The sequence below is a fragment of the Macrobrachium rosenbergii genome, chromosome 4 (genome assembly GCF_040412425.1).
Source record: "Macrobrachium rosenbergii isolate ZJJX-2024 chromosome 4, ASM4041242v1, whole genome shotgun sequence".
In the NCBI taxonomy this organism is placed as follows: domain Eukaryota; kingdom Metazoa; phylum Arthropoda; class Malacostraca; order Decapoda; family Palaemonidae; genus Macrobrachium; species Macrobrachium rosenbergii.
In genome coordinates this window covers 29,672,505-29,687,927 of record NC_089744.1, presented here as the reverse complement: position 1 = coordinate 29,687,927, position 15,423 = coordinate 29,672,505, and the positions used below count along the sequence as shown (strand labels likewise).

General features: G+C 40.5%; 1 protein-coding gene across 23 annotated transcripts in view; it reads right to left on the bottom strand.

Moving 5' to 3' along the window:
- The window catches only part of LOC136831518 (membrane-associated guanylate kinase, WW and PDZ domain-containing protein 1-like), a 266,401-nt gene that overhangs the window by 9,848 nt on the left and 241,130 nt on the right, over window positions 1-15,423 (bottom strand). For 13 of the 23 annotated variants that reach the window (XM_067092239.1, XM_067092145.1, XM_067092128.1 and 10 more), the window contains 2 exons: window positions 15,227-15,261; window positions 12,356-12,445 (listed from right to left, as the gene is read on the bottom strand). In XM_067092239.1, the coding sequence (XP_066948340.1) occupies window positions 12,356-12,445; window positions 15,227-15,261 (125 nt within the window). The remainder of the gene's footprint in view (window positions 1-12,355; window positions 12,446-15,226; window positions 15,262-15,423) is intronic. The other 10 variants (XM_067092250.1, XM_067092224.1, XM_067092191.1 and 7 more) reach the window with 1 other exon arrangement.

Genomic DNA, 15,423 nt, shown 5'->3' with positions numbered 1-15,423 from the left:
CACTTGCAATAAGAGGGTATCCGTTGAGTTCTCCCTCTTTATGTCAATTGCCTGTCATACCAACTCTGGCAGGAAGTAGTAGGGTGAACTGAGAAGAGGGCTGTTTCTGAGGCTCAGCCAACTCTCCAGAGATAATGTTTGCCAATGCATGGCCCACTTGCCTTATGATGTAAGAGAGGACCTTTCCTGAGGGTCCCAGGTAGCTTCTGAGGGAAGACCACCTTCTCCAGTGGGACAGCATCCTTGATGTCTTTGAGTCAAGCCCCTTGGCATCTGTCCAGTCAAGAGATGGCTCTCAGGGCCCTTGCCAATGTAAGTTCCAGGTTCCCTACTCCCCAGCTGTTAAGCAGTACACCTTATTGACAGAAATACTCCAATGACACACTGTTGGCCAACCTGCAGGTGTTGGAATCCAATGACTTCGGGATGGTAAAGGCATCCTTGGGAACGTAGTATTTCACCTGGTGGGGAGGGGCAGGAGCTTCTACAAACTGGAGGACACTAAGAAGTTCTCTGTCCCTGCTACCAGGCTGTTCACTTCCTTCACCAAGCCTTGGACCAACAGGAGCCAGGGCAGTCGGACCGAGTGCCTACTTCTGGGGGGTTCTCTGCTGCCTGCTCCAAGTAGGAGAGCAAGGCAGGGTCTTTAGGGGTGGAGATCAGCAGGTCCACCAGGCCTAGGTGTTGTATGATCTGCATGACAAACTCCATGAACCCTTTCCCTTCTACTAACCTTTATTGGAGAAAGTTTCTCTGGTCCTCCCCTTTCTTGACTGTCTCTAGCTGCTTCAGTCCTGTCCTCCCTGCTGGCAGGGTCTGCTGAGGTGACCTCTGATCCTGCCTGTCACTGCTCTGCCTCAGGGAGTGCTATCAGAGAGGGAGGGAATGGAGCAGGACATGCCTCTGTCCCACCTGTCACGAGACAAACTTCTACCCATGTCCAATCTGCTCTGCAAGCAGGATGGAGGCCTTCTGCTGCTAGAGTGCCTAGGGAAACTGCTTTGGCACTGGAACGACAGGATCTGACTGCTCGCCCTAAAAGCACTGCTCTGTCTCCCTGCTCTGCTATTGCCCTAGGAAGATCTGCTCCTCCTGCTAGTCCTACAGGCCAGAGGAAGTTAGATGAGAAGCCAGTGAGACTATAGAGGAGGTGACTGATGCAACCAAAAGGGAATGTCCGCTTCCCCTATTGAGTCCTGGAGAACGAGACCTGTCTATCCTCCGATGCTTGGCCAGAGGGATGGAAGGGGCCTGCTGAATCTATCCTCAACCTCCCTTTGCTAACTTTTCTCTTGTTTCTATCTGGTCTCAGGTCGGAAGACAAAGGATGAGAAGACTGGGAGGACCCTTGTCCTCCCTGGTCTTCATTTGGAGGAAGACAATGATGGGGCCCTCTCAAGATCACCTGCTGATGTCTGTTGGAGTGGCTGACCTCCCTTAACTCAGAAATACAGGACTTTCTTGATTATGTCCTTGGTGAGGGGTTCACCTGCTGATGCTGTCAAGACAGAGAGGCAGAAGTTCCTCCAGGAGGCACCGCTGGGGAAGGTGGTCTCAGCAATGGGAGAATACCCAGAGGGCAAAGAGACAGCCAAAGCGTGGCCTCCCTGGAGGAGAAACTGCCCTTCTTACAATGCCTTTTCTTGTAGAGATCACTGGGGTGACTGCCACCCCACAAACTCTTCAAGTGGCCTCCCTTCTGTATTCTTGTCCAAGACAAGAAATATAGTGTAGATCTACAGCTATCGAGGAAATAAATTTATTACAGGATTTGCCCTTACCCAAACAACAACTGAAATCAGGTTTCGTGTCCTCCATGGTAGCCTCGAAACACAATGGAGGAGGCTAACACACTACACACTGGGCCAAACTAAAGTAGGGGCAAAAGCACAAAACAATCACAGAAATGCCTCCCTTTGTATTAAAAAATTGTAGTGAAGCTTTTATGAATAACACACTAGGCTACCGGAAGGGCACAGGGCACTGGGAGGGAAAAAATCCTGCAGAGAAAAATGCAAAAGGGCACCGACGTGTGACACATAAAAGACAAATCTTGGCAATACAGGAGATGAACACAGGGATGATTTTGCTTTTCTAGGTAAGTCAGTGACAGCCAAACCACACCTTGCGCAAGAAACTCCGTTTATGAAAGCACAGGTTCATATTCCCATTAGAGCAACTTTTATTTTCTCTTGTTTCATGTAAGAGTAGACTCTTCTTTAGAGCTTGCTTTGCAAGTTAATGAGCTTTTACAGTTATTAAACATAATGCTTGTTACTGTGTGCCCACAAATACTTTTAAGGTCAAATATTAAAGAAATGAACAACAATCCTTCCTGCATAATCAGATTGAAGTCTGTTTTTTATATACAGAGCATAAAATGCATTATAACAGAATTTGCATTGACTGACCATGACTATAAATTTTGGCAAATAATGGACAATACCATAAAATAAGGTTCCAAAAACAGTATACAGTAAAACCTTCCTTTAATGGATTGGGAACCAACGGGCATTGGGTTTAACGGACATAATCCAGCCAAGGGTAGTGGCTGTCATTGTTTACAATTATTCGTGCACTAACCTCAGCACTGGTACAAAATTGAAACTTACCGTGTATTTCCATGTACAAGACAACCTTTAGATAAGACGAGATCGAAAATTATAGCAAATTTTCATGAATTTATCTCATATCTGTAGTATAAGACAACAGTGTAAGATGACTGCTAAATTATAAATATGACATTTTTATGATAGAATAAAGTTTTATATATACTTACCAAATAATTACAAAGCTATTGGTTCCCTAACCTACGGCAGCTTAAAAATTCAAAATTCGCGCAGTGGTGCTGTTATCATTAGCGTGTAGGTGACAAGGTCCCGCCCACCATCTGGGACTCAAGGAAACAACCCAGCAGAGAGCTCAATTCGCTTTATGCCCTAATGTCCATGCAAGGGGAGGATCATGTAATTACTTGATAAGTTTATATACTTTATTTTATCATAAAAATGTTATTTTTATATAAGTAACTTACCAAGTAATTACATAGCTGATTCCAAATTATAAGGAGGTGGGAAAGAGCATGGACATATTCTACTCCAAAGCATTAAGTAAGTAATGAATTTGAACTAGAAAGGTTGCTAACGTTGAATAAATGTTTGTTGTTTCCTTACCTGTTGAGAGAGCTGCTGCAGGTAGGTACTGCCTCTGATCGGCGCTTCTCTCAACTTGTAGTGGACGTGGCAGTATAGCCAAGGGTCGCCACTGCATTAGTGGGAACTTTGCAACGGAGGAAGTACACCGTATGCTGACAAAGTTTTAAAAGATGCCCTTGCCCAGGGCAAAGACCAGAATACAAAATGACAACACTATCACCTACACCACAGAGTAAAACCAAAACCCAACCATTATCAAAATAAAGTACAAACTGGTGGGTACTCCAGGTACAGTGTACCCCAGGCTTCCCAACAACTCAAAACCATAAGTCAAGGCGAGTGGATACCAAAGGAACAGATAGATTCCCTATGCTTACTCTCCCAGCACCATGCCAGCCATGGATAAAGGTCCTAAAGTGTTACAATTTTCATATACAGTTTCTATGTCCTTGAGGTAGTGTGAAGCAAATATGGACTTGCATCTCCAAAACATCGAATGTATGTAGGATTGAAGAGGGAGACAAGTTGTGTTTGAAAGTGAGGGAAGTTGCAACTGCCCTAATTTCGTGAGCATTAACCTTAAGTAAAGGAAAGGCTTCTTCCTGGATTTGAGAGTGGGCTTCTACTATTAATTCTCTCAGAAAAAAGGATATGGCATTTTTTGGAGAGTGGGCAAACTGGGTTTCTAACAGAGTACCAGAGGTTGCTTGAAGGTCCCCTAATCTTTTCCGTCCTCTGAAGATAGTACCTGAGGGACCTCACTGGGCAGAGGAGTCTTTCTTCTTCCTCAGGTCCTGAGATATCTATAACGTATATCAACGTTCTTGATTGCGAAGGATCTAGGCCAGGGTTTAGAAGGGTCCTCGTTCTTTACGAGGAAACCAAGAGAAAGAGAGCAGACTGCATCCTCTTGTGCAAAGCCAATTCTCTTGTCTACTGCTTGTAACTCGCTAATACGTTTGGCAGTAGCGAGAGCCACTATAAAGAGTCTTTTTCGTGAGATTCCTGAGGGAAACAGAACGAAGAGGTTCGAATTGAGGACCTGAAAGCCACTTCAGTACAACATCTAAGTTCCAAGAGACACTGGAAGAACTATCTTTCTTGGAGGTATTGAAGGATTTGATCAGGTCAGTGATATCTTGATTAGAAGGCAGGTCCGTTCCTCTGTGCTTAAAAACTGAGCTGAGCATCGACCTATACCCTTTGATGGTAGAGGTCGATAGCTTTCTGACGGACTTAAGGAACATCAAAAAGTCGGCTATTTGGCTTATAGATGTCTCAGAAGAAGAGACGTTATGGCTGCTGCACCACCTTCTGAAGATTGTCCATTTTGATTGGTAGAGCTTTGTAGAAGAGGCTCATCTGCATTTCTTAATTGCCTCTGCAGCTTGTCTCGAAAACCCCTTTGCTCTGACAAGGTGCTTGACAGTCTGAAGTCTGTCAGGGCCAGAGCGGATAACCCTTGGCGGAATCTGTGAAAGTGGGGTTGTCTGAGCAGAGACCGTTTTTGTGGAAGGAGTCTTGGGTAGTCTCCCAGGAGTCAAATCACGTCTGGAAACCATTCCTTGTTCGGCAAAAATGGGGCTACAAGGGTCATGGAGGTGTTCTGATGCATTTACAGCTTGTTGATTACTTCCCTGATCATTCCGAAAGGAGGGAAGGCATACACATCTAAATTTGTCCAATCCAAAAGCATGGTGTCTGTGCTCCATGCTTGAGGATCCGGGACTGGAGAGCAAAAGAGGGGAAGACGGTGGTTTCTTGATGTTACGAAAAGATCCACTGTGGGTTTGCCCCATAGTTTCCACACGTTGTCGCAGACTATTGGGTTTAAGGTCCATTCGGCTGGAAGGACCTGTTTGAGGCGGCTTAATTCGTCTCTTGAATGAACCGGGTGACAAGAGAGACTTGGTTCTCTTTCGCCCACAGAAGGAGATCCTTCGCTGTCTTGTACAGAGAGAAGGAATGAGTGCCCCCCTTGTTTGCGAATGTATGCAAGAGCTGTGGTGTTGTCTGCGTGTACTACGATCTTCTTGCCGCGGACCAGATCCAAGAAGGATTGAAGGCACAGATGAATTGCTCTCAGTTCTTTTACGTTGAAGTGAGCACTCTGTTGTACTTTAGTCCATGTTCCGGAGACTTCCCGACCTTCCAGAAGCATGCCCCAGCCTAGATCAGAGGCATCTGAATAAAATAGAAGGTCTGGGCGCACTGGGAGAAGAGACTTCCCTTCCTGAAGTCTGTCTTGCACGACCACCACCGCAGATCCTCTTTGATTTCCGACATAATCGGGAAGATGAAAGGGTCTGGTTGAGTTTTTCTGCACCAATTCACTTTGAGGAAAAACTGAAGGGGTCTCATGTGCAGTCTGCCTAGATTTATGAACTGCTCTACTGAAGCAAGGGTCCCCAGAAGACTCATCCACTGCACCGCCGAGCAGGAAGAAAGAGCAAGGAATTGACTGAAAGTCTGAAGGGACTTCTTGACTCTTTTGGGCGACAGAAAAGCCTGAAAAGTCCGAGAGTTCGAGAGTTCAGTATCATCCCTACATAAGGAATCTCCTGAGATGGAATCAGAGGGGATTTCCTTTTGTTTATGAAGATGCCTAACTCCTGTGTCAGGCGAAGAGTTCTTCTCAAGTCCTCCGCACACTTTTCCTCTGACGACGAGTGGAGAAGCCAGTCGTCTAGATATAAGTTGATGTTGATTCCCAGAAGGTGAAGCCAATTCCCCAGATGAGCAAGGATTCGTGTGAAAACTTGAGGAGCCGTCAATAAGCCGAAGCATAGGGCCTGGAACTGTAGTATCCTGCCCTGAAAAACAAAGCATAGAAATTTTCATGAATCTGGATGAACAGGGACGTGAAAATACGCATCCTGCATATCCAGGGTGACCATCCAGTCCCCCTGTTGTACTGAGGACATGACAGAGCGAACAGTCTCCATGTGAAACTTCGTCTTCAGTACGAACGCATTCAAGGAGCTGACATTCAGAACAGGCCTCCAGCCCCCCCGAGGCCTTCGGAACCACGAAAGGTGATTGTAGAAACCCTCTGAGTGGGGCTCTAGCACTTCTTCCACTATTCCTCTGGAAAGGAGTTCGACTTCTTGAAAGAGGGCCAAAAACTTCGTGGAACCTTTTGAGTACGCTGTCAAGGCAACTGGAGATGTAACCAAAGGATGAGTCTTTGCGAAGGAATGGAGTAGCCCTCCTTGAGAACCTTGATCACCCAGGGTTCTGCTCCTTTGCTCTCCCATTCCTTCCAAAAAAGTAGAAGTCTGGCTCCTACCTGGGCGTGGAGGACTAACTTCTCACTTCTTGGGGTTGGATTTGAAGGAAGACCTCTTAATGGACTTTGTAGGAAGTCGGAAGTTTGATCTAGGTCGAGGCTGGGTCTTAGCTCTCCCTCCACGAAAGGGCTGAGACTGAAGAGGGGAGAATGATCTAGATGTGGAAGGCACAGGCTCCTTAGGGTGACTAGTGGACTGAGGCAACAAGCCAAGAGATGGACTTACTCTGTAAGTCTGAAAGAATATCCTTCACCACTATGTGTTGAAAAAAGAGGTGAGACTTGTCTAAAGCAGTGAAAAGTAGAGCTGACTTCTGAGTTGGTGAGATTCCTTTCAAGGCAAATGAACACCAGAGCTCCCTCTTCTTAAGGACGCCCATAGAAAATAGGGAGGCAAGTTCTAAAGAGCCATCTCTAATTGCTCTGTCTGAGCAAGAAATAACTCCTAGCCAATCGGAGGCAAGATCTTCAGCTAAATCAGGACAGTCTTCAATCTTACTCCCTAGTGCCCCGATGGCCCAATCTAAGAAACTAAATATCTCAAACACCTTGAATATATTCTTGATAAGGTGGTCTAGTTTGGCTGAGGAAAACATTATCTTGGCTGACAACTAAGCCTTTCTACGAGATGAATCCACCAGACCAGAGAGGTTCCCTTGGGAGGAGGCAGGAACTCCTAAAGAAGGAGCTTCCCCAGTGGCATAGTAAGAGTACCTCATCTTCAACAATTTGCCGGGCGGAAAAGCGAGAGTCGCTTTGCCCTGTTCTCTCTTAGCGGCCAGCCAGGCATCTTCTTTGAGAGCTTTCTTCGAGGAGGAGGAAAGAACTAGCTTGGGTGGTCTGGTACCTTCTGAAGAATGCTTTTTCATGAGGAAGGTAGAAGCTGGAGAAGTAGGCGAAGCAGGCATGAAGAAGCCTGGGTAACTATCCAGGAGGAAACGCAGAAGGGATGAGTAGGAAGAAGAGGGAACCATATCCTGAACAATCTCTTCCTCCTCCGAAAAGATAGGAGACAATGATTTATCCTTGGACTCTGGAGCAGATGAGGATTTCTTAAAAAAAACCCATAAGCTCGGTCAACTGGGGCTTGAGTGGGGCTAAAGAATCTTCCTGGACTGATGAGGAAGACGGAATAACCGAAGAAGGTGCATTGGCTCCAGAAGCAGAAGCCGGGAATTCGGTTGTCGGCGTTGGAAGTTCAGGAGTTGGTGACAGGCGCTCTAGAGCGGAAGTCTGGTGTGAGACAGCGGGCGCTCATTGGCAGTATTCTGGCGTGAGTCGGCGGGCGCCGGGTGCTCATCAGAGGAAGTCTGGCGCAAGTCGGTGGGCGCTTGGCGCTCTGAGGAAGATGGGCGCTTAGAACGCTTATAGCGCTCAGGACTGTCTCTGAAGAAACGACAAAGATGAGCAGGAGAATCAGACTGGACTTGAAAACTGTAGGAAGGTTGGGGGCTAGTCTCCCTGTACCTCTTGACAGCCAGGGGAGAAGAATCGCTAATATCTGCATGTCTCTTGAGTGGGCGCGAAGAAGAAGAGTAGCAATATGGCTTCTTGCGCGGACTGGAAGATTCCGAATCAGAAGAAAGTTGATGCACAAGAATGCCTTTCCAATGGTGTTTAGTCAAAGCCTGGGAGTGCACGACAGGCCTGACAGGGGGGGGACTGCCCGTGGGCAAACCCGGCCAGCCTCCCTTGGACCTCTGGTATGTCTTCTCCCTGGTGCAGGGGAGTGGAACAGTGACCTTCGTCTAGGAGCACTGGTGGGACGGACAGCCACATCCTCAATATTCACAGCACTATCACTTCTCACTGCCTTGTCAATGCTTAACCTTTTCTCCATTAGAGATTTAATAGCTGATCCCATTTCCATAATGGTACTAGATAAGTTTCTGATCAAACCTAGATTCGAGGCTGGCAATTGCACTAAGAGCAGAATCATGGAAACCTGGAACAGGAGTAGATGGTAAAGTACGAGCAGTTAGTATAGAAGGAGGAGGAACTGGAGGAATGGTAGTTCTGTCATCCCCTACATTTTCCAAAGGAATGGAATCTGCATTAGCCCTACTTTCAGCCCTAATGGCTGCTTTCCTCTTCTTATCCCTTTCTAATTTCTCTAGATGAGATTTCAAGGTTTTCCATTTCCTATCCTCCCAATCCTGACACTCTATGCAAGTATTATCCTTAATACATTCTTGTCCCCCTACATTTAGTGCATTTTGTATGACAATCATATGAAAGCTTAGTTAGCCTAGTTCTACAATCCTCAGAACAAAAGGGAATACTAGATGAACTGGAATCCGACATCATTAACTAAATAAACTAAAGTTAACTCGAACAACAATTCAACAATGGCAGCAAGCCACAAAGCAACAAATTCTGAGTACTACACCAAATTCATGCAAAGCAAAAAGCCGAAAAGCGAAGAAGCAGCTGCGTGAAAACTTCCGATGTTAATCGGAAGCCGGCAGAAAACGAATTGAGCTCTCTGCTGGGTTGTTTCCTCGAGTCCCGGATGGTGGGCGGGACGTTGTCACCTACACACTAAAGATAACAGTGCCACCGCGCGAATTTTGAAGTTTTAAGCTGCTGTAGGTTAGGGAACCAATGGCTATGTAATAGTTGATAAGTTAATTATATAAAACTCTAACCTAACCAATGGCTATGTAATTACTTGATAAGTTAATTATATAAAACTATGTGTGCATAGGCTAGCTTTTGCAATAACAGTTATCTTATGAAATACTGGTTATGTAAAGATGATGTTATTACAAGTGCTGTTTTCCTTACTGTATCCATAGAAATTCAAAATAAACAAAATAATGCCAATTCTATATCATGTTTTTCCAACACACTGCGCCTAAAAGGGAAATCATTGTTTTATGTTTCATCGCCAATCACAAACCCCTAACAATAAGATAGTGTACGATAATTACTGTACATAATCATCGTTCATATGACTGAATTGTTCTAAACAATTATTTACCACCAAATTGATAATGAATTTTTAATGAAAAATGAATACAGTGAACCCCCCGTATTCGTGGGGGATGCGTCCCACACCCCCCTGCGAATGGGTCAAATCCGCGAATGCATAAAACCCCTCTAAAAACACTTAGAACTGCCCATTTTGATAGCTTAAACACAGAAAAACCCTGTAAAAATGCTTATACCTGAATATTTTAATAGTTTTATCACAAAAAGTGCATTTATTCATGAAAATTATATGAAAATACAGTAATTAGTCAATATTTCTCAGTGAAAAATACCGCGAATCGGCGAATTTTCCGCGAATGATGGCTAGATATGTTCCACAGAGAAACCCGCGAATGCGTGAGTCCGCGAACGTTGACAATGCGAATACGGGGGGTTCACTGTATTATGTTATCCTAAATGTTATTACTATTGTAATTACACTGCCATTAAAATTTCTGAAAAGTTACCGCAAGATAAAGATTGCTGTGAGTGCAAGCAAACCTTGATGTTTACATTTTGTCAGATGGCCTCGCATACATAAAAGTTGATTTCATTGATTTCATTGATACGGAATTATTCCTCGAACAGGCTATTTATTACGAAGATACAGAGTACGCCAATAATATATATGGTAAAAGTGGTTTTATTATGTTATGTTTCATCGCCAATCACAAACAATATGACACCAATCTCAAACAACAATGCGTTAATGTACGATAATTTTCGTTCGTATGACTGAATTGTTCTAAACAGTTATTTACCACCAAAATGATAATGAATTTTTAATGAAAAATGAATATTATGTTATCCTAAATGTTATTACTACCGTAATTACACTACCATTAAAATTTCATAACGATTTTTACATTTTATCAGCTGGCCTCGCATAGATAAAAGCTGATTTCATTGATATGGAATTATTCCTTGAATAGGCTATTTATTAAGAAGATATGCCAATAATATATAAGGTAAAAATGGTTTTATTAGGTTTGTGTTCCATCACCAATCACAAATAACAATACAATAATGTGCGATAATTTTTGTTCATATGACTGAATTGTTCTAAACTGCTATTGACCACCAAAATGATAATGAATTTTTAATGAGAAGTTATTATTATATTACCCTAAATGTTATTACTACCGTAATTACGCTACCATTAAAATTTCTGAAAGTTTACCGAAAGATAAAGGTTGCTGTGAGGGCAACCATAACTCGATGTTTACATTTTGTCAGATGGCCTCACTTAAATAAAAGTTGATTTCATTGATATGGAATTATTCCTCAAATAAGCTATTTATTTATGAACCTATGCCAATAATATATAAGGTAAAAAGGGTTTTATTACCTTTATTATCAGTTTATTTCATAATTTGAATCTTTTCATTTATGTTGGTGGTTATTGCACCTAGGCTGAGGCTAGCCTACCGTTAAACATCACTTAAGACAAAAAAAAAAAAAAAAAAAAAAAAAAAAATGCTTCACTTTAACAAACGATCAGGTTTAATGGATGACTTTCTCCCCTTATCAGTCAGTTAAAGCAAGGCTTCACTGTATATCAAATTCAGTAACAGAGACACAAATCTAGTGAAGCTCAAGTGAACGTTGGACGTGTGACCTCAACTTTGTTTAAACTTGTTGGCATCTGCTGACTCAAGGTTCACCTCAACCCAGGATACCTTGCACTGTTGCATAAATCTTTATCCATGTCAATGTCCTTTAGGTATGTTCTTGGTTCTATGACTGTTTATTCATCTTGTGACCAAGTTATTATTCATTGTCCAGTGACCATGTTGTCTGATGTCAGTGGATCATTTGCAGATAACTGATCAAATGATGTGGTTATACAAAAAAAGTCTCATGAGTGTGGAACCAAACGAAAGCACATGTTAATCACATAGGTGCTATATCATCTTAGCAAGGTTAATAAAAGGTGGATTGTGGCTAGTCTGTGAAGGGCTACAGTTCCTTTACTGCCAAGATAACAGATGAAGTTCTTGACCTAAATTACTGAGGTTATGTTTGGATAGGAACAAAACAAGATTTGGTATTTAAATAGGTCTGGCATTTTTATGGGTGACAGCATAAACTAGCCTGGCGTCTACCACTTACAAGACAAGCTAGACCCCGATGTGTCTGCTAAAAGTGAGGTGAGATTCCACTAGATTTTAGTAAAATAATCTACAACTAACTCGTTGAAAAGGAAGAAAAAGTCTCTTGATGAAGGCAAACGATTACTGATACCAAGTACAGTAAGCAGTCCTTTAATTCGGGCCTATCACCTACAGACAGGAATTCTTTACTGAACTTATTGCCCTACAACATAACAGTGTTTACTATACAATACAGTATTTACATTATATAGTAAAGACTATAGTTTTACAACTACTAATTCCCCTATGAATATTGAATTCATGCTCTTTCACTTATTAACATCACATCATTGTGGTTATTTTCAGTATTGAAGGAATCTCAATCATTTATGAACGAAAAATGCACTACTATAAAGCTAAAAGTAAGCAGTAAGAAGTAATTTACTAGTAATTTGCACAAAGCTACATGCAATACCCATTTTTTTTATTATTTTTAAAATTCCCCAACATCAGAAGCAGCCACAGCAAAGAATACTGTATCATAGAACACTTTCACAAAACCGTAATAAATGCTTTGTTATAGTATCAGCATGCTTAATTAAAACAACACATGTTGCTCATAAGTCGGATGAATCCCCATTCTACATTATACATTTAGTTGAAAAAGGATAGTTTATCCTGAAAATCTACATTAGGTTTCACATACACATGACTAAATCCTACATCTTTCTCCCAAAAGTATAGAAGGTTTACTAATCAAACCACTACACCAAATCACCAAAAAACTGATAAAAAAAATGTACTGAAATGGGTACTGGAAGTTGGAGGCAGCGGGTATGACCCACCTGGGTAGAGGTGAGGGCTGGGGTGCCCGGGGCAGCTTGAGGGGCTGTGACTGGTGTGGCCTGAGCCAGTATCATGGATCCCTGAGAGCTCTGAGGAAAAAACCAGTCAGTTTGTCAGCCTGGTCAACAGTCAGCAGTCACTGTTAGTCGTCATGAGAGCTTTCAACTTTGTCCAAAGTTTAAATCTAAGACACGATGGTTAGTGGGAATTTATTCAACAAAATACAATGAAACATTGGAATATCATGGTCCTCAACACTTAAAACCTGTAAATGTCAAGTGATATTTAAGAACATGAGTTACGCGAATACGGAAAAATGATTTTCTCTCTAAAAACTGTGCCTTGAGAAAGAAGTTTGTTTCTCCAATGTTTCCTGTTAGTCCTTGCTATGGAATGTTTCTAAATACAAAAATACTAAAATAAAATATAAACCAAGAATCAGCCTAGGTAACTTAAATTTTATAGGGGTACTGACATACTAACTGCCTATATTTCCTATACTTAATATTTATTTGCCCTATAAAGAATACAAAGTAACTTTGGTACTGTCTTTGTATAAAATTAAGGTGCATTAGTTTTCCTCAGGTAAGTTTTGGCTTGTCACTGACTTTGGTGTAATACTACTACCAAAAAAAAAAAAAAAAAAAAAAAAAAAAAAAAAACAATTTTTAGCATCCACAGTCTACTAATGCACTCAATGTATATTAGGACAGATGTTTGGGCAAGGTTAAATTGCAAAAGTTGAAATCCAGGATTCCAAACTTAATCTCTATATATAGGCAACTTACAAATTACTTATGCCACCACAACCTACATTTCTAATGCTTTATGCTCACCTATATAGAGCACTGTTCTCTCATATAAATTTGCACTAATTGGGTACTACAAATGACAACTTTAAACCAACTCCTGTAACTAGAGTCATGGCAGATCTTACATGAACTTGATTTTCCCTAATACACAGCAGAGCAGCAAATGTGCACTGATTTTATCACGAAGTCATACTGATACTTTCTGAAATATCTGAAATTATTAAGTCCCCTACTTTCAAAAGTGGTTACACCCTGTTAAGTAATATCCTATTAACCCTGTACCTTCTAAGATAATACACTTATCTAATCAAATATCCACAAATATAAAAATGTACTTCAATATAATAAAACTTGCTGAATGGGAAAAAATGTCTATAAATTTTCACAGCTGAATACCACTAACTTGAAGCTGTCTGCCATTTGAATAAAAATGTGATTTAACTTCAAATATACTGAGATAATTGCATGTACATATTCTGTAAATTCTAGTCTGATTACTTCCTGATCTTGTATGATAAAAACAAACATTAAAAATGTATGTTAACTCACTGTTAACCATAAAAATCTCACCTATTATCAACTGAAAATAATTACATTTTCATTCAATGTATTATCAGTATTACTTTCTTTCTCTTGTCTGCAAGCTGAAAATTGTAACACTAAGATCAGGCTTCTCAAACTTGTATAAACTCCATTTAATATAAAATAATTAAAATAACTAAGATGCGACCGATTTATTAGTAACCAATTCTTACCAAACCCTGTTGCAACATGGATAAGAATTATTTTACACAATTACTGTAATTCTCCATGGCTGAAACTACAAACATTTTACTGGAGGATGAATTGAATATTCCACAAATTATATAGTTATGCACTATAATGTATTTTATGATAATTGAATTTTACTAAAACTACAAACATTATAGTACAAAGGATATTTTTAAAAATTTCCCAAAATTAAAACTTTTTGAATAATAACTATAGCTAACAACACAAGTAAATGAGATTTATTCCTGTAAAGCAAAATTTTCCTTGTCTATTTTTAAATTTACTGCAGAATTATTTGGAATTTTATAAAAAAAAAAAATTCAAGCATTTTTCAATTAAATTTAATTTTATATGGATTCAAATCTATTTTTATTATATTTAAAGGTGAAAAAAGTTCAAGCTTTTAAAATTCATATGCTTACATAGCCTCAATGCTTACATACATCACAAGGGTAATCTTTTTCCAGCAAAATATGTTATCTAAACTTGACAAGACAATAAGTGTAAATTAAATTTTCATAATTCAGTACTTTTTGTACGAAACTATAGGCTTCATGACCACTGAAATGTATTAAATAACTAGTGCACTGTAAACCTTAAAAACCTCATTTACAGTATACTTATCTCCCCCTTCACCATTTTGTACATAATGTACACAAAATATTTCTCTTAAACACTTTAAAGCAAATTCCAAAATTTTATTGATGGGACTAATTTACTAAGCCTAGTTTTGTGTATTTTTAAGATGATAATTTATTCCCAAGACCAGTGTGGATGGTACAAAACATTAAAGGAATACATTATCAAACAGAAGATAACCAGTTTAAGTTCCATACATCACTGCAAGAGCAGCTATGTGTACTGTGCTACCTCACATTCACTAAACCCTTCGTGACCTGTGCTCTCCTTATGACTCAATGTTCCAAACTCCAAAGAGCCCATAACCTTAAATAAACTTCCTTTCAGTTCTAATCTGTCCAAAGAAGTCAGCCATAATGTCAAAGTCACTTTAACTTGTACTATTAACATTTCTTTAGAACACTATTTTTTTTCTCCACTGCCTCTTTTTTTATGATTCATGAAAGTATGTGAAAATGTTAATTATTAACTACTCATGCTAAGCAGTAATAACCATAACCACCTACTCCATAATTATTAGCAAAAGCTCATCCAGCCTTTAAAAGATAAGTGGTTCAAAGATAGCAAATCTTTTTTTGTCAGCAAGTCCTCAAGGAATTAAATGCACCAAACCTCCTCATGCAAAAATAATACTTTTGCAGTACTTACCCGCTGAGAGTTTGATGTGGTACTTGAAGTGTCATCTGAAAAAATTGATGGGAAAAGAGGAAATCATTAAATTCAAGTGCTGAAATCAGTATTGTGCTATTCACAATACATTCACTTAAAGAAGAAAAAGAGCATGCTCTACTTTATCTTTAAAGAGTACACAGACTAAAAACAATGTTGAGAGTGGATACTCTGGT